General features: G+C 44.0%; 1 protein-coding gene across 3 annotated transcripts in view; it reads right to left on the bottom strand.

Annotated features, from left to right (window-relative positions):
• Window positions 1–22,404, bottom strand: part of SIDT1 (SID1 transmembrane family member 1) — a 93,695-nt gene that overhangs the window by 3,462 nt on the left and 67,829 nt on the right. Inside the window, exons 11-25 of one of the 3 annotated variants that reach the window (XM_072723470.1) lie at window positions 21,974–22,045; window positions 20,466–20,611; window positions 19,527–19,600; window positions 18,466–18,532; window positions 16,722–16,795; window positions 15,392–15,515; window positions 15,066–15,183; window positions 12,317–12,453; window positions 11,557–11,665; window positions 8,474–8,488; window positions 7,385–7,461; window positions 4,355–4,401; window positions 1,256–1,361; window positions 1,050–1,160; window positions 116–229 (exon numbers count right to left, since the gene is read on the bottom strand). In XM_072723470.1, the coding sequence (XP_072579571.1) occupies window positions 116–229; window positions 1,050–1,160; window positions 1,256–1,361; window positions 4,355–4,401; window positions 7,385–7,461; window positions 8,474–8,488; window positions 11,557–11,665; window positions 12,317–12,453; window positions 15,066–15,183; window positions 15,392–15,515; window positions 16,722–16,795; window positions 18,466–18,532; window positions 19,527–19,600; window positions 20,466–20,611; window positions 21,974–22,045 (1,391 nt within the window). The remainder of the gene's footprint in view (window positions 1–115; window positions 230–1,049; window positions 1,161–1,255; window positions 1,362–4,354; window positions 4,402–7,384; window positions 7,462–8,473; window positions 8,489–11,556; window positions 11,666–12,316; window positions 12,454–15,065; window positions 15,184–15,391; window positions 15,516–16,721; window positions 16,796–18,465; window positions 18,533–19,526; window positions 19,601–20,465; window positions 20,612–21,973; window positions 22,046–22,404) is intronic. The other 2 variants (XM_072723479.1, XM_072723483.1) reach the window with 2 other exon arrangements.

The following is a 22,404-nucleotide window of genomic DNA, read 5'->3' as shown; positions in this document are numbered from 1 at the left end:
TGAGGAATTGGAAAGGGAAATTGGAAAGAAATACAAGGGTAAGGAAGAGGGGGAGAGAGAAAAAAGTATGGGATGTGAAGAGAAGAAATGAACAAAGAGGTATTTATAAACTCACCAAGAATGAGAAAAACAGGGCAGTGGCCGAGAGGAAGTGCCAGACGTCATGGTCATCAAAGAAATCCAGCAGGATACATTCCCGGTTCTTCTCCCGGGACTCGGCTGGGGTTCCCTGGAGGAAGGTGAGGCAGGAGGTGGGTGAGCCTTCCCACTGTTCAACTGTTTAGAGGGCTGAACATCCAGGAAAGCTACCCAAATGCTATAGGATGCCCCGCTCTAAAAATGAGCTTCCAAGAAAACGTGAGTCCACACAAAAACTTGTACACCATGGTCCCAGCGGCATCCTTCACAAGAGCCAAAGAGTGGAAATGATCCAAAGGTCCATCAGTCATGACAGATGAAAAGTGCTGCATGCACACAACGGAGTACTATTCAGCAGTAAAAAGTGATGCGTACTGATACGTGCTACCACCTGGATGGATGTGTAAGCCAGACTCAAAGGCCACAGGTTGCATGAATCTGTGTACATGAAACGTCCAGAACAGGCAGGTCTCTAGAGGCAGAGTAGATTAGTGGCTGCCTATGGCTAAGGCATTAGGGAGAAATGGGGAGCGACAGCTAATGGGCATTTCTTCCAGGGAGATGCGAATGTTCTAGAATTGTGGTCATGAAAAAAAATAAAAAATAAAAAATAAAAAATAAAAATGAGATTGTGGAGATGGAGGGCCGAGCTTCCTCTCCGCTGGGTGTGTCCCTGATTTCCTAGGCCTCAGCCCTCTGCTCTATGCCCTGGATTTCTAAGCACCAGCAGCTGGGTATTTGTTTAGGGCCGGGGATTAGGAGAAGATACACTCATTTAACCTGTTTGCACACGTTAAACACCCGCTGGGAAGAGGATCGTGGTACAGCGTGAGGATCACATGACATACAAGGAAGATCAGGTCAAAAAGGCAAGTGGGAGGGAGACACTGGAAAGGAAACGGCCCTCTTACCTCCCAGGTGCTGAGATTCTGGAAGAAGAAGTACAGGGCGGCGGCCCACATCACAGCAGTGGCCACGATGCAGAAGAGCGGGATGGGCAGGAGCTTCTCGGAGCTGCGAAGCTGTGGGGGGAAGCGGGTGCTGCCAAGCTGCTGGCACGGTCCTTGGAGGCCCCAGGGCTGCCCGGGGTGGGGTGGGGGGGAGCACCCCCTCTTACCTTCATGATGATGTAAAAGGCCAGATAGAGCAGCAGGTTACAGATGAAGATCCCCAGCATGTAGGAAGCGAAGTCCCTGGGCCGATAGATCAGTCCAAAGAGGGCGCTGAGCATAAGGAGGAATTACTTGCAGCCATAAAAGGGGCACCTATAACCTTCTCGGCTTTTTCACCCTCCCCACTCCATTTTGGGAAGGAGGGGAATTAAAAAAACTTAAACATAAGTAAATTACTACACCTCCTTCAGCCCTTGCATTTTTGATGATTGTAGGGTTCCCAGAAGTAGATGCACCACAACCCGCTTTCCCCTCTAGTGGAAATAAAGCTTTCTTTCCCTTTGCCTTGCAGCTTTCCATTATCATAAAGAACACTGCGATGAATAAATGAATACCTGCAGACATATTATGCTTTTCTTTTCTTTCCTTTTTTTTTTTTTGGCATTTAAGATTAATTCATTAGACTAGATTACTAGAAATAGAATTATCTCCGATAATTGGCTTGACAACACATTATCACATTTTTGCTAGCCGTCTGTGGTTTTTAAACTGAGTCTATTTTGGCTGGGGCTTAGCATTAGCATTTAGCATGTTCCAAATTTCCGTTCAGTTACAATAAAACTCTTTATCATACAGCCCTTCCTATGTCCTTGTTTTGGAAAGCTTAGTTTTGGTAAAGAGATACACGCACAAACACACACACATAATTGGATTTGTATCCTCTCCATTCTGATTCACTAATTTGTTTCCGATTTCTAATCTTGGATCACTGTGTTTCTGTTTTAGAATATGTTAGATTATTTGGTTAGGCTAGTTTAGACTACCCGATATGGTAGCTACATGTGGCCGTTTAAATTTAACGAAAATTGAATAAAATCGAAAATTCAGTTCCTCAGTCACACTGGCCACATTTCAAATGTTCAGTGACCATACTTGGCTAATAGCTATCGTGTGGGACAACGCAGTGTAGAACATTTACATCATTCCAGAAAGTTCTGTTGGATAATACTGGACTAGTCACTGCCTCTCCTTCCTTCCATTAATCTTCTTTTGCAGAGACCTTTAGAAATTTTTGTAAGTAGGCAAATAATTTCAGAATAAAACCCTATTAACTTCATTCCAACTTTAAGTCAAAATTTATGCATTAAGTTGAGAACTAATATCCTTACAGTAGTTAACCTTCCCACCCAGGGGACGGCATCTCTCTTCCTTCACTTAAATTTTCCTTTATGTCTCCTAATAAGGTAATTACATTTTCTGCAGAAAGAGTCCTCCCATCTCTCAAAGTTTATTCCTATTTGATGTGTAAAGCTGTTACTGATGAACTCTTTTTGTTCCCTTTGTATTCCAACCAACTTTGTTCTATACAACATAGGAAATTTCCTCCTCCCAGAATTTGAATTCTTTAATATATCAAAAACCCTTGTATACTTTTTAGCATTTGCCACGTTTGGTTTATCATTCTCTCTCTCATTCTGTATGTGTCTGTGTCCTGACATATAGATATATACATCTCTCTATATATGTACAGACACACACACACCATTCCTCTTTATGACCGTATGAGTGTGATTCCTTTTATTTTTATTTATTTTTAAAAAATATTTTATTTATTCATGAGAGACACACACACAGAGAGAGGCAGAGACACAGGCAGAAGGAGAAGCAGGCTCCATGCAGGGAGCCCCATGTGGGCTCGATCTCGGTTCTCCAGGATCACACCCTGGGTTGAAGGCAGGCACTAAACCACTGAGCCACCCAGGGATTCCTGATTCCTTTTAAAATAACATTCAAGGTTCATATTAAATCACTCCATGTCTTGTAATGTCCACAGAAAACCGAGGATGGAAGAACAGAGAGGAAGGCAACCCTCCACCTGGTCATGATAGTGCTGGTGTGTCATCACAGCTCATTCATCCCTGTAGGCCTTGGTGCCATTCATGCTGTCTTGTGAGCAGATTGTGTGTTTGGTTTTGGTTACACGAGAGGCAGGGACAAGCCAGGTGATTGTGAGCACTGGGGACATGGTGATCGGTTGCTCCTTACCAAGCAGTTGTCTAACCCTTTTCCCCTACCAGCACCCAGCACCCTGTCTTACAGTCACAGGACGGTGGGCTCTGCCCTAAGAGAGTAGCACCACAGGCCACCACCAAGAATCACCCACCTCGACGTATCCCTACATAAAGGCGGGGTCCTTCACAGCTGTGGACCTTAGCGGGAGGTAATCCCTGGGTGATAACATTATGGGAAGATCTTTCCAGAAGCATGTGTCCCAAATAAGTTTCAAATTCTCATGACCAGATTCTGGCTTCCTCTGATGGTGTGCCTCTTTTTCCATTCCTTTCATGTCATAAAGGGGGGCAGGAGTAGGGAGTCATCTTTCTATCAAAGGTCACTGACCTTTTTAGCACATCAGCTAAGAACCACTAATAAAAGCGATTAAACTTATTGATATTTTTGAGGGATTAATAAAATGTCCCATTCACATTTTAAAGTTGAGAAGAGGTTGCATAAAATAGTTACAGGTAGCAAAATAGATGTCTGCTGTACTGTTTTGTTTTGAAGCCATTTGGGAAAAAAAGGCCAAGGTGATAATGATGGGAAAGAGGAAAAAGAAGGATATTGATGTGGCAGGAAGATTGAGACCTACAGGGAAAGAAATAAATAGGAAAGAGACTTGTACACACACACACACACACACAGAGTAAGAATGGGAAATGTCCCCTGGGTAGCCTTTATGGAGAGTTCTACAAGAAATTAAAACTATGCTTCATTTGTGCATCTACTGGCCTAATCCCTATCATCTGTCTACGAGTCTATCCACATAGATAACACATTTGATATTGGTCTTGTTGAGCAGCTGAACTCAATACCTCAGTGTGTTGAACTCAGTGCTTTAAGAGAGTCCACTGTTGGTACACAGGCTTCCTAGTGCATTCTTTGCAGGAGGAAAAATACCTTTCTTTCAAGTCCTAGGGCAAGCGCAGTCCTCCACTCTCCTTAGTTTCAGATTTCTTTATAAAAATGACAGCCAAGGGAAACCAAGTCACAGTGTTACAGACATCAACAAAGAGAAAGACATGTCTTCTCCTAAGACTACTTACAAGGACCAGTTAACCAGATTTCCCACGATGAGCAACACCATCCTGTCCTGGTGAGAAAACATCAAATGAGAGACTGCACTGTACTGCTTTTCTTTTCACCATAGGGGAGGCATCAATTACAGGAAAACAACTGTCTGGTGGAAGAGTTTCCTTGGTTCTAAGAGAGTAGTTAGTGCCCACAGTCAGACCCTAATCCCCTACGAGAACAAATGGCAAGACCTATTTAGTCTGAGAACCATGAACAGACATGAGTTTATTAAAGAAAATGTGAATAAAGTAGGACTTGTAGTATTTTTCCCACAGGCACCCGGGACCCATGTCCTGGTCAGTAGGTTGGTGGTGCGTGCAGGTGACTTGGGAGGTAAAAGCATCTGCCGCGGGGGTTCCCCTGCAAAGTGCTACTTGGTGGGCCATGAGGCAGCTCTTGGGACTCAGCTGTGAGGTTCTGGTTTCCTACCATTACTCTGGCTCCAAGGAAGCCCTGCAACTCCCAGGCTCCCAGTCTCTAAACAGCCTCAAAACAAAAGATATTGGTAGTGGGGAAAATAGGAAAGGTCCATCTCAAAGGAAAATTCCTCTGCTGGAGATTAATTCACAATCTGGTCCTGCACCTTTGTGTACCACTTAAAACTCTTAGGTGGTATCTGATGACACTTTAATTTGCATGGTCTCGTTGACTATTTAAAAGTGGTGATTCTCTTTGTGGGTGATCCATCCGGTTTGGAGAAAATATTTTTGTTTAAAAAAATTAATTCATCTCTTAGAAAGGCTAAGACGTTGACACCATCAAACATCAGTGAGGATGTGAAACAACAGGAACTCTCATTCATTGCTGGTGGGAATGCAAAATGGTACAGCCACTTTGGTAGATAGTTTGACGGTTTGTTAGAAAACTATACTTATGCAATACGATCTGGAAACTGCACTTCTTGGCATTTATCCAAAGTAGTTTAAAACGTGTGCCCACACAAACACAGGCACATACATTTTTTTTTTAAGTAGGCCTCATGCCCAGCACAGAGCTCAGTGCAGGGCTCGAACTCATGGCCGAGAGATCAAGACCAGAGCTGATATCAAGAGTCAGACGCTCAACCAACTAAGCCACCCAGGCACCCCTGCACATAATTTTATTTTATAGCAACTTTATTTGTAATTGCCAAATTACGAATTGTCCTTCAGCAGATGAATGTATAAGCAAAATGCAGTAGTACATCCGACAGTGGAATAGTATTTAGTGCTAAAAAAAAAAAAAATGAGCTACCAAGCCATGAAAAGACACAGGGACATCTTGAATGCATATTATTAAGTGAAAGAAGCTAATCTGAAAAGGCTAAATTCTATATTATTCCACCTATCTGACATTCTGGAAAAGGCAAGACTATGGGGACAGTATAAGGATCAGTGGTTGCTAGGCATTGGGGAGAAGGGAGTGTGGGAAGAATAGGGGGTGCACAGAGGATTTTTAGGGCAAGGAAACTACTTTGTATGATACTAAAATGGTGATAACTATAATAACTATAGTTATTATATTATATTATTATATTATAGTTATATTAACTATAGTTATATATAATAACTATACTGTTATTATAAATTTGTCAAAATGCAAAGACTGTACAACAGCAGGAGTCAACTGTAAACTTCGGACCTGGAGTGATTACGAAGTGTTAATGTAGACTCATTGACTGTAATGAATGTACCGCTCTGGTTGGGGGTTCTGATAGTGGGAGAAGCTGTGCATGTGGTGGGGAAGGGATTGATGGGAAATCCCTATATTTTCTGCTCAATTTTTTTGAGCAGAAAAAAAACTGCTGTAAAAAAACTGCTGTAAAAAAATAGTCTATTAGGAAACAAAAGATAGCGTCCATCATTTAATGTAAACAAACAAACAAAACATTAATTGCTCCTCATGGCTCACAGATAAGACATGCTTCCCACTCAAAATACTTACGGGTCCTCCTGGATTTTTAAGTTCTCATGTGAATAAAACCCGTTAGCCTCAATCCCCTCAATTTTTAGTGCCTATAGCTCCTGCCCATGCTCTAGAGGGCTAAAACACTCTCCTATTCCTGTATGTAAGCATTCTTTGATCAGAAGCTGTCAGCAGGTACTCCGTGAACTCCTGGGTGCCAGGCCCGAACAGCAGCACTAGCTCTGGCCACCGTACTCTGTAAAGGGCAGGGCAGTGGCTCATAGAACGTATGCGGCCTTCCTGAGCCGGCAAGCCAACATATAGCTGGGACCAGGGCCCCAATCCCTCTGCTCAGTGTAGGAATGTAGATATATTGAAAACAATGATGGCAAATTTTTAGGACTTTGTATTTCAACCGTTGAGTAATAACCACAATTTTGAAAAAATATTCTTGCTCACTGGGAAAATCAGTGTATAAAAATCAAACAAATGTATAATGTAGAAATTATAATCATGAAGTTATAAATGTGAGATGTATAATTACATTAAAATTAAAATTAATAATTTATTATTATTATTTATTATTATTATGAAAATTTATAATTAAAATGATAAATTGCGAAATGTATAATTTCGTAAATTCTTCACGAAAGCAACTGGAGCGACAGATGCCCCAGTGAGCTTGGGACAGGCCTGGTTTATGCCTGCTGTCCTGGTGCGATTATTGTGTGAGTGGCCCTTTCACTTCCACAAGTGAAATAATCGGATTTCTTTGGATGATTTTATATAGGGATGCCCGGCCTTGATCCTTCCCCTAGGCCATGGTCACTGTTTTGTGGCTTTCTATGTATACACACACATATTTTTTCTTCACACGCTAGCAACATTTCATGTAGAAAAATAGATCTATCACAGCTTGTTTTTTTTGTTTTGTTTTGTTTTTTCATGCGCGAGAAGAAGAGTAAGTAACAAGCTTCTTCCCCCTAGCTGGACCTCAGCCACCTGGGCCATCTGGCTCTCTTGAGTTAGGGAACCTGAGCGTCTGGCCCGAGCCTGCCCCTCCTGCTGCCCCCTTCCTCTCTGGGAGAAGGCCAAGGCACACAGGAGCACGCACGTACCATATACAGCGGCCGGCTGCACTGCTGCACGAAGTCCGTGTAGAACACCAGAGTGGCCCGTCGAAAAATCCCCAAATCTGTTGATGACACAATCGCATGGTGAGGCTGAGGCAGAGGTAGCACAATATACTCCCATACGGCCCAAGTGTTTAGGGTCAAGATGATGCCGTCTTCACTTTATAAAAATGATGCTTTGCACCCAACAGGTCAGCAATAAAGGTTTGCTTTTTTAAAAAATGGGCTGTCCCATGAGGCTGCAGAAAGGCAAGTGAGGTGGACACGAGGAACAAGCACTTAGGCAACAATCTGGGCGGCTGGCCAGCCCTTCCGTGGGCTCCTTCAGCTGAGATTCCCTCTGGGTATCCTTTACTCCGGTGGTGTTTCCTGCGGAGCAGAGCTGGGGTGGTGCCCCTGGAACTGCCTTCAGACATCTGGTCTCTCTAGACGCTGGGGAATCTCAGCTCGGAAAAATTCTATTCTACTTTTCTCTGGTTATAAGTCAGTCAAAACTGAACCAGGGGGGACTGAGGTCTACTAAGCACGATCAGAAAGCCTAAAATTGTACCGAAACTGTAATCAAAGGGACGTAAGTGAAGATGGAGAGAAAAAGATAGAGGATTTTTCAAAGCAATCCTTCAAAGGCATAGTATGAAATGCAGCAGGTGTGGGGTGCAGCTGTTATGCCAACAGAGTGAGGGGCACGGGGGGGCTGCCTTTCTGTGGACCGTCTACCCAGCAGACATCACAGGCCAGGCTGGGGTCTGCCCAGAGCAAGCGGTCCAGCCAGGGGGAACCCCAGCTCGGCTGTGAATGCTATTCCTCTTCATGTCTACTCTTGGGGTCAACATAACAGACTCCCCTCAAGCAGATATAGGGAGGGATGGAGGAGGGAGCCCTGGGTCCACGCAACAGCCCCTCAGAGGTGCAGGCCAGGCAGGGCTGGAGTGTATCCCTGCCTCTGAGCCCCTCTGCCCACCCCCCCCAAGCCAATCCTGCCCAGCCTGGAAGGGGAACGTTCAGGAGCAGAACTGACAGGTCACTTGGTTAAGAAAACAGCCTCGGGCCCTGGGAAGGGTGGCCAGACATTACCTGTCTCAGACACGTCTGAATCAGTGGGAAGCAGAGAAGAAATGAGAAAAGAAAATGATATAAGAAGGTAGTCAAACAAGTAAACCGCTGGTCATTTTATTTTTCTCTCAATACGATGACTTTCATTTTATTTTCTAATTAAAAAAATAATGTTTATTCATCATAAAGAACAAAAGATTCTTTCCACCTGTCTCTCACAACATTCGATGTCAACTACTCCTCGAATTGGGAACCGGAAGTCTGTCTGTCCCTATCTCCTTGGGGCACCACTGGCAACTTCAGTCCATCCTGTCTCGTCACAGGCCCTGCCACCCTTTGCTCGGGCTCTCTGGTGCACAGTCATGATCTGGGCAGGTGGCTCATATGTCCGCCTATGGAATGCTCTGCTCCATCACTTCTGCCTTTCCTGTGGCCACATTTATTTTCAGGTGTGGCCCTGAGGGGCCCACAGGGGTGTCTGTCATCCTAGGAAGCAGAGGCAGCTTATAACATGAGAGCCCATGGTGTTGGCTCTGTGTGTTGGCTGAGCCACTGTCCACTAACCCAACTTCCTGCCTTTGGACTAAATTTAGATGTGATCATTGTCACCATAGAACAGCACATTTTCCTTTTGATGCTGGCAAATCTGTGACCACTTGGGGAAGACCCTGGGTAAAGAAATTGAAAATACTCGGTTATGCTATGCGCTGGCTGTCTTCCATTTCTCCTTGCCACATCTCTGTCCTGTACCATGCCCCCGGGAGGCCGAGTGAGTGGATCTGCTCACTCTCCAGGGATTTGGACAATGGGAAACCACAGCAGGGGACTGGAAGGGCACAGAAAGGAGAGTGAGCTCGGAGTACTTATCCACCTGGTGACCTCCCTGGGAGGTTGCCTCAGACTCCCCGTGTCTGTCAACTAAAGGTCACTGCTCCTTTCAGAGTGACTGCCTCTCCTTCCACGTTTTGGTCACCACTCCCTCTCTGTCCTTTGGGCTAATGGATAGAAAGCTTCTCTGCTTCTGACCCCAGGTTGCCAGCTACCACTTTCATGCTCCTCTACCCTGACCTTGCCCTATGAATGGTCCCTCTGTGATTAAATCCTCCATCTTTGTGTGTGACATCTTTTTCCTGTTGAAACCACCCCTCCAGACTATTACATGGTCCTAATAGAATACATCACATTTTTCCTTTTTAAGAAAGTAAACTAATCCAGTATGGCAAAATTGTATGGGGCAAAAGTTGTATAAATATACTAAGAGCTCCTTTATGTATCATTAACGGTCACCGCCGTTACACATATCTGTATTCAAGTTTATTTTTCTAACTCTGGGAGAACCTGGCAACAGCCAGAACAACTGTGCTTCAAATTATTTTCCTTTTCAAGGCTGACGTTTTTTTGTGTTTAAAGATTTTATTTATTTATTCATGAGAGACAGAAAGAGAGGCAGAGACATAGGCAGAGGGAGAAGCAGGCTCCCCATTGGGAGCCCGATGCGGGACTTGATCCTAGGACCCCAGGATCCCAGGGTAGCTGAGCTGAAGGCAGATGCTCAACCACTGAGCCACCCAGGTGCCCCTTCAAGTTGACGTTGTATGATGACTTCACTCACCTTTGAGTCTGGGGGTTGGGGCATGACCAGAGCACCACACCAAATGCTCTACACAACCAGTTAATGCTTCCAATGGGCAACTTGAAGATGCATGGGCTGTGTTAATGCCAAGGACAAATCTACTGACTGTGCCCAAGGGGAAAGCTAAACTGCCCAAATAAGAAATTGTTTTATTCAGTTTTCTGATCTTAAAGCTACTTGTTTATGTAAAATCATACTTAGACCTGGCCATATTTTAAAGGCCCTTACTCCCCAGTGAGTAAGGAGTCTGCCGGGTGAGGGAACTACTCCTTCTCCTTCTGGGCCACATTCTGAATTCCCAGACAACCAGAGTTCCCTGCCCAGATGGACTGGAGTCTGCTCACAGAGCCTGCAGAGCCCCTTCCTCAGTCTACCTTCCTGAGGGCAGATGGCACTGCTAGAGTGGACATCTCTATGGGCAAGGAATGGCCAACTGAATGTTGGGCAAGAATGTTCATGTACATACCTGTGAGACCCCTTAAGATGCAGGACAGAGCCAGAGTGGAAAGAAAAGAGGGTCAGGGGCTGAGGACCAGCTCTCCTATACATCTGTGTTCTGGAGTGTTCTTCTGAGGAACTGGCAATTTTAAATTTGAACCTGGACCTTCCAGGTTGTATGAAGCATATTTTATTTATCACTTTGTGGTCGTCCTTGCTTCCTCCTTTCTTCCCTCCCTCCCTCTCTTCCTTCTATGTATTTAAGAGTTTCTTTTAGTCTGCTTTACAACTTTAAAATTTTTATACACACAATATGTGGATTTTTATTTACAATCTTGCTTTGGACTCTGCAAATATTAGGGATGGGCCTATGTTTGTATATAATTATTTTTCTTGAAATACACAAAAGAATATTTAAGTCTGACTGCCTGGCTCTTAAAAGGACTGGGGAAATTTAAATGCTCTAAAACGACTCAAATCTGTTCGCACATGTAACAACTGGCAGCAGCAGATCAGAAGCTGAATTCCATGGAGCACTCAGTGCTCTGATGTGATATGTTCACATTGCTGGGGATTGGAAGGAGTTCAGCAGGTGTCCTGCCTGTTAAGATGGATAAGTCTCAAAACATTCCAGTCTCAGATTTGGGGAACAATATACAGTTCATTCTTGACAACTGCTTAGCCTGCTCAGAGAAATGCTCCCTTCAGATGCTACAAACTGAAAACTCTTTCTGTAGGTGGAACGAGTGGCGTGATGACTGACACCATTCCTCAAACACACTTTCAAAGTTCTGCTAGGTATAAGGCACCGGGATTTGGAGCTGGAGGTCTGCCTCACTCTGAGGTATGGCAAACTTAGCTTCCTGGTTGAAAAGAGAATTAGTGGCAATAAATAGCTCATTGTATCCTCTACAGGAGACTCAGAGCACGTGTTCATGTTGACCAGCAACACTTCCGTTTAGGGTAAGCAAAGACAATGCTTCCTCGGGGTAAGTTCATCAGTGTGTTTAGTATAAAGTAACAGGTGACTCACCTATCTTGAAACGACCCATGTAGTAGATCTGGGTGCTGAGGGCCAGAGACGCCAGGATATGAATTGCAGAGAAGATGACCCAGAACCACAGGTCATTTTTTCCAAACACCTAGGAGTAAAGATGGAAGATACCTTTATCTGGGTTTTTTTCCCACCTAACTGATGAAAATCATTCCGTCTCTATGTATGCATAGAGTCAAAAACCAAGCTGTGCATGCATTCGGGTTCCCCCCAACTTTTGTGAGCTCACAGGGATCCCACTGCACAAAAACGAATGGCTACCTGGCCAAATGAAGATGGGAGAGGGAAGGAACGGGGAAGGCACTGGACAACAACAGGGAAGGGGCAACAGGTCTGGGGCTGGGGGCTAACACTCTTCAAATAACTGCACACAACCGACGTGTGTCCCTGTAGATTTAGCAAGTAGTGTCTACTAAATGTCTCTTCTCTCTCTTCTCTCTCTTTTGCATTAGCTTGTACATCTCTATGCCAATCCCATGGCAGTCAGGTCCTAGCTTGACAGTGAAACTCTCCAGGGGTAGTTTTACAGGTGCCTAGAACATTATTAGAGATGACTAGCTAATTAAGCCAATAAAATACCATGAATCGACCCACGATGGCCCTGGTATCAGGAACCAAGGATTGTGATCAATTCAAAACTGTTCCCATGAGGTCCAACAAACAAACAAACAAACAACAAAAAACCTCCCCAGGGGGCACGTTTGGAGAGCCAGGCTGGGGGCCGTGGGGAGGGACGCACCACTCCGAGGACGGTGAGTGTGATGACCACTGCGAAGGAGGCGTAGGCCGAGTAGGCGCTGGCATTGATGTCAGGGTGGCGGGTTTGGTAGAGCTTCAGCATGCACAGGCCCGCGATCATGTACATGAAGGAGGTGTCTGAGGGCACACAGGAGGAGCCGAAACAGTCAGGATCTGGTAGGCCACAGTTTCTCTTTGGCCTGGGAACCCCCTGCCTTCAGGCCCTGGAGTAGTTGCTGCCCTCAGTGTGGAGACCTCCACCATGGCAGGCTCTGCAGGCACATCCCACACCCCACATGTACACACTTCTAAACCCCTCCAAGGCTGCTCCTAGCTCATAGAAGAAAAGCATCTGATGACTTGATAAATAACTATCCCCACTCGCAGGGGAATTTGGGTTTAAATGCTGGTGTTAAGCAGCTATAACAGGAGCCCATACTGGTGACAGTTAGGGCACTGTGACAATCAAAAGAATCCTAGGTGAGTGTGGAAGGGTCTTATTAGCATCCTGAAATATAACCACACTGATTGCTGCTCATCTATAGCTTTATAGCCTAGGGATGGAAAACAGCTGGAAACTAAATGTGGCTTAGCTGCATGAGAGGTATGGAAATGCTAATTAAAACAACCAGGCAGAGTGAAATAAGTCAATTGGAGAAGGACAAACATTATATGGTCTCATTCATTTGGGGAATATAAAACATAGTGACAGGGAATAAAGGGTAAAGGAGAAAAAATGAGTGGGAAATATCAGAAAGGGAGACTCCAAACTCTGGGAAACGAACTAGGGGTGGGGGAAGGGAGGTGGGCGGGGGGTGGGGGTGACTTGGTGACGGGCACTGAGGGGGGCACTTGATGGGAGGAGCACTGGGTGTTAGTTATTCTATATGTTGGCAAATTGAACGCCAATAAAAAATAAATTTACCAAAAAATAAAATAAAAAATAAAACAACCAGGCAATGTCCCGTATTACTCAAGAATGTAGCAAAACATTTGAATGACAATAACACCTTAATGATGATGTAGGGAAATGGGAACTCTCAGGCAATTAGCAGGAGTGGGAATTAATAATATGTAGAAATCTGGATGTTTTTGGTCAAATGGGAGATGCATAAGCCAGGCAACTCCAAAATTCTACTTCTAGGTGTCCCAGGGAACCCCTCTCACGTGGGCGCAAAGAGAAGTATGTAAGGGTGTTCACTGCAGCAGTGTCTGCAGCAGCAACATCCTAGAAACATCTGAATAGTGTTTGATAGAGGGACTGATAAATGTAGTCTCATATTTTTATTATAGAAGATGACAATGCTTAAAAATGAGTGAACTGTATGTCCTCGATTCAATATTGATAAATCTTGAGAACATGTTGGCTGAAAAAAAAGTTACAGAACATAGTGTGATAAGTAAATATCAACTCACTACAAATGTAGTAAAATTATAAAAACAAACAAATATCAAATTTGTTATAGCTGTTGCCTCTGGGGAAGGAGGCAGGGGAATAAGTTTGGAAAGCAGTTCAAAGAACCTCACCTTTATCACAGCATTTTATTTCTTAAAAGGTAGATTTAAGGCAAATATTTTAAAAATGTTGGCATTTGTTCAGCAGGGTGACTCATACTGTTCTCTGTAATTTTTTCTATTAAAAATGTTTCTAATTTAACAAAAATTAAACCTGACAGAGAATTTCTGTGATGTTCTGGGTTCACGGACAGAGGTTGGAGCACAAATATAAAAATGACCATTTCCAAAATTTGTATCCTCGCGTGTGGAGGTCACTGTTAATTGCCTACTACCAGCATCAGCTCTTCCCTTCCTCCTCCCTGACCGCGGATCAGTACTAACTCAAATATCTTAGCCCCATTTTCAATTCAGAAATGCATGCCTTTCCAGCCTATTTGTTTAAGCAAAGCTAATTCCAACCCCTGGTTCCATGAATGGGTCTCATTGGTCTAAAGGTAATCCCCCTCTTTTGCTGCCATGATTGCCAACCCATGCTTGAGCCAACCAGCATCTAGGGAATAATTCTGGAATGGGCTCAGGACTATTGTAACTACTGAGGTGTGGAATTATATTATGGGGGGGGGGTGGTTGACAAAGAACTTTCTTTGCTCTTAAATGAAGGCTCCTGGAAACCAGCTTGCTGCAGCCACCAAACATCATGAAGTAGAGACAGGAAGCCAGGACCTGCTGTAGCTACTTTTGCCATCATGAATTTCCTAAAAGCCTGAGGATAAACATCAGCCTAAAGGCTGAGGACAACACTAGGGATCACAGAGAACTGGACCCAGAGCCACCTGTTAAGTCAGCTGCAAGCTTTTTATACCTTTGTATTTTCAGAAGGCAAGCCGATAACTGTCCTTATTATTTGGCCCAGTTGGACCAGGCTTTCTATTATTTTCAACCCAAAGCAGTCTAGTTGCTAAGTTAGGCCAAATTATACTAAGGGAACTTACCAGATGTCTGTTGGTGGACATTATCTGCCTTGCTGCCTAACGCTTAGCCCAATGCCCACCTGCAGATCTAACCATGGGATCATCATTCAATGTTGAGGCTTTTCTAGTCTGAAAGGTGGTCAGAGAGAAAAGATGGTACAACATGTGGAAACTAGGCCCTGTTAGGAGGTGCCCTCAAATCACTTTAGTTCACATAACATTTAGCTCACATATCATTTAACTCTTGCATGCATTTGGGGAGGGTCCCAGGACATGACTCCTATAACTCAAATCTGTGTGATTGATGAAAATTCTAATTACCGAATTGGAAGTTGGAGTAATTAGGGCAGACATGGTAACAAGCACTGAGCACTCCTTCCATCATCAATGCGATGCCCATTGCATAGAAAACACCAAAGTGTTTAGGAATCCCATACTCCTGAAAGCGGAGAAAGTGTGGTCAGTGGAGAGACACCAATTGGTGATAGAGCCATAGAATCTGGAAACCCAAGCTTCTGGCCTCCTGTTGTTCATTACACACAATCCAACACCACACCATCAAGCCACATGTCCCTCCCCTTGGCAGATACTGTTTGGAACCATGACCCTTCCCAGCATCCATGTCTGATTTACCCGCCCCTCCTCACCATGGCAAAGATGTCCTTGGCTTCCAGGGCTCTGCGATGGAGAATGTCCCGGCGCAAGACTATTAGCAGGAAAAGGAAACCCAGGAGCACGTGGCCCAGGTTACTGAGAATGTTGTTGAAGGCACTGTGGGATGAGAGGGAAACCATGAGAGTGGCCAGGCGATCCCAGAGATTCAGAGAAGGAATGAATGAATGTATGAATGAGTACTCTAATCATTCCATGTTTTCTGCCCAGCCCAGCCTTTTCATCAGACTTAAGGACTGGTAAGTCATCAGAGATCATCTTTAATCTTACTCCTTTATTTTAGGATGCCTAGCCTGTGATAATGTGTCTGTTTCTTCTCTGAGATGCCTGACTGGCTTCCCTAACACTTACTCAATCCTCTCTTATCCCGATGGCACTGGCATGAAATGAATCCTGGGAAACAGTTGCTCCAAAGATGGGCAGTTTGGCCAAGAGTTTCAGCTATACTGTTACAGGGAATTCTCATAGACGGACCCTCATAGACGGACCCATGCTATGTGTGTTGATATTCAGCTTTGTAACTGTGAAGTGTCAGGTGGTCATAGCCAGCTGCTTTATTTCAGGAAACTGAGGCTAGTTTAATTCTGGAACAAGGAGCCTGGCTTCCAACTGCCAGGTGAATGCTCTTTCCATTTTTCCATGTTCTGGTGGGTAGAGCATGGCCTTGGAGGCAGCAGGCCAGGTTCTGGTCCTGACATCACTAACAGTGGAGGGACTTGCCAAAAGTCCTTCCTTTCTATGCCTTAGCATCTTCATCTGAAAATGGGAGTAAGGATAATGCTATTTATTTAATGGGGTTGTTTAGTGGCTTAACATATGAGCATCTCATGCCCATGGAAGAGTGTTATCACAGCTAGGACCTGATATTTTATTTTATTTTTTTTTAAAGAATTTATTTATTTATTCACAAGAGACACAGAGAGAGAGGCAGAGACACAGGCAGAGGGAGAAGCAGGCTCCATGTGGGGGACCCGACGTGGGACCCGATCCCAGGATTCCAGGATCACACCCTGGGCCAAAGGCAGGCTCCAAACCGCTGAGCCACCCAGGGATCCCCTAGGACCTGATATTTTAAAAAACAACCCTGCCCTCTTCTTAGCTGGTTACTCTTAGGAATGTTTCGTGAGGCCCCTATACAGGAATGAGAGGCGCATATCTGGTCTCAAAACTTCTTGATTTCATCCCTCTTTACCCTTGACTGGGGTAGTTTTCCATGGCTGTCTTTAGTATTTTTAAAAACAGACATCGCATCTCACAGAAAGGAATCTCTAAATGCCTCCTGGAGAGCCAGAGGACCGGGCTCACCTCAGGACACCCAAGGGGTGAGCACAGAGGAAGTTGTAGTAGCAGATATCCTGATTGCCAGTGACATTCGCCACCTGCAAAATCAAGAGTGAGAAGAGGAGATGCAGAGTTTCTCCATCTGCTGAGCTCAGCCTGAAATCACAAAAGACAGGCACTGCACACATTGATTTCCCACATAACCAGTGTTCCTTCTCAGCAGGGACGGGTCATTGTCTGCCACCTTCATATAGCACAGGCTTATCAGAACTGTCATGATATGTTCTATTTTCTAGATGCATTTGGGAGGGTATGGAGCTGTCCCATTCTGTGTGTGGAAGTGATAACCACAGGACAAGGAGACCTGAAGAAGTAAGTGTTCGGTTTTCCATATTTATTGCCATCTCTATCATTAAGAACCTTCCTAGACCATAGCACAGCTCTATCTTCTGACAGGGCCCTGAGGTACTCAGAGAATATTGGGATTATAAGCAGTGTGCCCAAACCTTATAAAAGTCCTTGTTCTCATTGCATAATGAGTATGGAATTGGCTAAATATTGGCTAAATGGTGCCATAAGACCATTGGCCTTCAAACTTGGCTGTACATTAGAATTGCTGGGGGTTTAATTAATACTGATGCCTGGTTCTACTCTCAGAAACTTGGATCTAATTTGGTATAGGATACAGCCTGGACACTGGGATTTAAAAGCTCCCCAGGTGATTTTGATGCACAGTAGTTTGAGAGTCACTGCATTAGAAACACCGTCACCCTCATGCTTTTAAAGTAGGCTTTCTGTATGTAATAAATGCTAGAGAAGGTCATTATGTGATCTGGACCCTAGGGTTCTATGAAGGAGCAATGAGGATTCTCAGGCTGCTTTAATTATCTCAGTTCATTTGTTTTTACTTTATTTTTGTTCTTTTTTAGAAGATTTTATTTATTTACTCATGAGAGACACAGAGAGGCAGAGACACAGGCAGAGGGAGAAGCAGGCTCCCCGTGGGCCCGATGCCGGACTCAGTCCCTAGACCCGGGATCACGACCTGAGCCTAAAGTAGATGCTCAACAGCTGAGCCACCCAGGTGGCCCTATTTTCGTTCTTATTTTATATTTTCTTAATTTTAATATCTTATTAGTTTTGTAAAGTTGTTTTTAGTTTTACAAAAAAAAAAATATTTACCGTCAATAGAGGTACAGGCTAAATTAGACACTAGGTTTCTTTGTTTTGGTCTGGAATTTTATTTATTCTATTAATTACCCCTTGATAATCAGAAGTTCAGCCTGGCAAATAACAGATATATTGATAGATATTATGACTGAATAAGCCTAAGGTAATAACTTCAAATTGAGATAGAATGATACAAGAGGTCCCAGGCCCTTCTGTGATAAAACAATTGGGAACTAGGTTTAAAGGTCCATCAAAGGGGCACCTGGGTGGCTCAGTGGTTGAGCGTCTGCTTTTGTCTTGGGATGTGATCCCAGGGTGCTAGGATTGAGTCTCGCAACAGGATTCCTAAGGGGATCCTGCTTCTCCCTCTGCCTATGTCTCTGCCTCTCCCTCTCTGTGTCTCTCATGAATTAATAAATAAAATCTTAAAAAAAAAGGTCCGTCAAAAATGAAGCAAAGGAGAAGTCCAACAGGAACTGAAATGGGAAATTAATACTGGACTGAGCTCAAGTTATATATACCTTTCTCTGTACATCATAGCAAAGATCTCTCCCTGCAGTATGAAAGCTGGGGTTCTAGGATTTTGGGCAGCACTTACTGTCTGGTAGGTGATGACCAGCTGGATCACAGGCAGTGCATAAAACACAGCGATGGTGATGATGTTCCTAAGCAGGCAGAAACAACCGGAAATAGTTATTTCCAAATTAACAATGGAATCTTGGCTCAACTTTTAAAAAAAGAATCCTTCTACCCCATAACTCTTTAGTTAATTTGTAAAAGTAATTAGAGACTGATTACACAGTTCCTGTCTCTCCAGCATCCTACTACTGCAATCATTAGTAAACCTAAAAATAACACTTGCTTCTGCTTTACTCAAATTATGGATGAGGTCCATTGCTTTAGGATATTGTCTGATTAAAAGTGATCAGAGTGTAAGTAATGGGAGATGGATCACATGAAGGAGTGTGGCTCTCTTAGAGACCTCTTAGTTCCAAAACGATGGTCCCACTCTGAAATTCCATGGGGCCCCCCCAGGCTCTTGCTTGCCTCAAATATTCGTATCCAAGTAAAAGGGAATCCTTCCAGAGGAAAGGAAGGGCTCACGCTTGAGGGGAGGGCGGCCTCCTGCCAGGCAGATCAGTACCTCGGCTTGGAGAGAGGCTACCTCTGGGTGCTTGACCACCACAAGTCTATCCCTGGCTGGGGTATCCTCTCCTCTCAGGGTGGTTTCCAGCTCCTCTGAGATGCTGTAGACCCTTAGTCCCTGAAATCACCGGCTCTTCTAAGAGCAAGGCCAGGTGAGAAGATGGAATATTAACATATTAAGAACATAAAGGCTCAAAAAAAAAAAAAAAAAGAACATAAAGGCTCCAGTTTAGTGTGTCTCATGGAAAGTAGTGATGCGTTATTGCTATGTTGTCTTTCTGGAAATGGATTTGGTGTGCTACCTAAGCATATAGGATTTTACTATCATTCTCATTTTTACTTCATATGTATTTAATTTAGGGATGGCTGCCTTTTGTAGTTCATTTTTGTTTTTCTTATAGAACGTGACATGAATTATTAAACGGAAACTGGTGCCATAAGTGATTGTGGCTTTTACTCAGAAAACTTTCATTTTACTTAAAGGAACCATGGTCCTAGTAGTCATCTACTCACCAAAAATAAATCTTATATTTTTTGCTGACAATTCTCCGGTCCTTCCTGGACAGATCTGACAGGTAAAGGAACATCTAGGATACCAAATAAAAGAAGAATGCAAGACTGTACTTGGCTTTTTTTTTTTCCCCAGAAAATACAAAGGAAAGCTTTACAAAATTTCAATCCAATTCCTCACTTAGGGATTAAAATTATTTAATAAAACTTTTCTTTCCATTTTTCCCCCCAAGACACTTTAATAAAAATCCAAGTATTTTCTCTGAAATCGTAAGAATTGGCTGATGCGGAAAACCTATGGGGGGCGGGGGCAGGGTCTCAACTGCTTCTTTTATCTCAGGAATTGGTTTTCGGTTTTCAGAGATGTCTACTCTGTGGTCCTCGAATGATAGGAGTGAAACTGGTTACTGGATACAACACAATAAATATATGCTGGAAAGAAACGAGCTTTACTCCTGAGGCCCGGTATGTGCACAACCAACGAGTTTTCCCGGGTATACCCCTAAGCGAATCTTTTCTTCCATCTGCTGGATCCCTTCCTCCTATATGGTCCTCAGTCAGCCACTTCAGACCCTGGGTGTTGCTGCTGTTGTTTTTTCAAGTTTTATTTACTTAGGTAATGTCTACCCCCAACGTGGGGCTTGAACTTACAAAGGGATCAAGAGTCCCATGCTCTTCCGACTTAGCCAGCCAGGTGCCCCCGGGCCCTGAAAACCCTGAGTAAATGCTCTACTCTCCTTGATGCTCTCACTTTCTCCCTCCAGAGAGAACTGCTAATTAGCAGGGTATTGCTTTTAGCTTGTAGTTATGTTTGATCTCAAAAGCCCTTAGGGAAGTCTGGTTTCCCTTGAAAGGAAAATAAAATAAAGGAAACTGAGGCTTGCTGGAGGTGTATTTGCTGAACTTTCAGTGCTTGTCAAGAGTATGGCCAGGCAGGGGTACCTTGGTCCGGATGACGTTCTTATCACTCTCAATGTCTGGCATGGTGTCGAAGTCACTCTCCTCCACGGAGCTGTCTGTGTCTGACTGGCACGTGTGCCCACCATCGGAGGAGGACACCTGCCTGCCAGGGCTGGAGCTTGACTCCTCTGAAACAGAGAAAACTCATCTGCCTTCCAAAGCTAGGAAAGACCCATGCAGCCCATTCCTCCTCTCTGCAAAAAGCACAGTGCTGACTCATTCTTGAAAATGTTGTGTTGGTAAAAATGAACTCCTTACCCACAACACATGTTCTTTCTCTCAATTCCTCCTCAATGGACTTCTAATTTTCCCCTTCTCCTATTTGTATATTTAAATTGTCTATGTCTAGGGCCAAATACATATCAAGAACATAAAGGCATCTGCTCTGTTAAGTATTTGGATGCAAAAAAAATAAGATTATGCTTATATGTCATGTTTCATATTTTAAAATATGAACATAAATATATAAACATATACATGCACAGTTATGTATAGCATCTACCGCATATACGTGTAAGCACACACATATCCAGCAGCTATACATTGCTTGTGGGTCAAGTATTAATACAGTGAAATCCCCCACATGCCGTATCTATGATTACATAATGAGAACAACACTCTCGGGGAGAAGAAATCTTGTGTTCTCGTGAATGTTTCCCAGAGCAGATGGGAATTTGTGCAGCTTGATAAGCACATGAGCTGAGCCTACCTTCCGCTTTATTTCTTCTGTTCAGATAGTTTAAAAAAAAAAAAAAAAAAAAAAAGCCCACAACAAACCCAGTTCTTGCAGAGCCAGAAATAAGTAGCCTGCACGAAGCCCACATGCTTCTCCAAGTTGCAGCACACCAGAGCAGGAATAAGGACTCCCAGCCCCTCTGCCCTAACATTTTAAGCGAACCATTCATAGACCCACAGGAATTCTGTGTCTTTCAGGCCGCACAATGAACACGGGGGGCTGTCGTGTGAATGACTAGGTTCAATTATGAAGTTGGCCAAAATGAGCAACTGTCAGGCTACAGCCATGTTCACCTGCAGCAGAGCCTTAGTCTTCTGATCGCCCTTACTCCACTGAAACCTGAGAATGAAACAGCTCGTCAATCGATGTCGGTCCCCCTGACCTCGACTCTGACACATTGTTCGTGCCCCAGACTCGGGCTGGGTTTGAAGACACCCCCATGGGGACCTTGGGAGTCAATGGCAACCACGGTAGGGCATTCTGCTCACATGTGGCTAGCACAGAAGAACAGAACTGGAGACAGAGCTGGAAGGAGCTTTCCAGATCACCCAACCAATGCATCTTATTAAAAAAAACAAAAACAAAAACAAAAAAAAAAAAAAGGAAAAAAAAAACAAAAAGAAAAACAAGGACAATCTTACACGATGACTGCCTTGCCCACTCTCACAGCCAGTAGTGGCTGGAGGACCCTTTGTAGCCTACTCTCTGGAGAGTTAGGAAATACTTCAATGAATGGACTCATTGTAGGAAATACCTATTGCCCCGTAATTGCTTCCTTCAGGGGTGCTGGCAGCAATGGGACGTGATACCGCCGTATTTCCAGAGCCTATTAAAAAGAAACACAAAGAGGCAATGCTTTATGTGCACTTGCTGGGTAGTTTGAAGCATCAGGCCACATTTTAGGCTGATTGTTCTTCTTACTCTACTACAAGACGCGCTAGACTTGACCTGCAGGCCAAATCCTGTCTGCCACCTGTTTTTGTACAGCCCTTGAAGTAAGAATGGTTTCGAAAGAAGATTTCATGACAAAGTAAAAATGATATGAAACTCAGAGTTCAGTATTCATGTCTAAAGTTCTATAGGAACACAGCCACAGTCATTGGGGTACATCTGTGGCTGCCTTTGGCTATAGCGACAGAGTTGAGCAGTTGTGACCGAGACGTCTAATGTATTTGCTCTTTGGCA

The sequence above is a fragment of the Vulpes vulpes genome, chromosome 1 (genome assembly GCF_048418805.1).
Source record: "Vulpes vulpes isolate BD-2025 chromosome 1, VulVul3, whole genome shotgun sequence".
Classification (NCBI taxonomy): domain Eukaryota; kingdom Metazoa; phylum Chordata; class Mammalia; order Carnivora; family Canidae; genus Vulpes; species Vulpes vulpes.
Note: the sequence above shows the minus strand (reverse complement) of the source record. Positions and strands in the feature narration are given on the sequence as shown.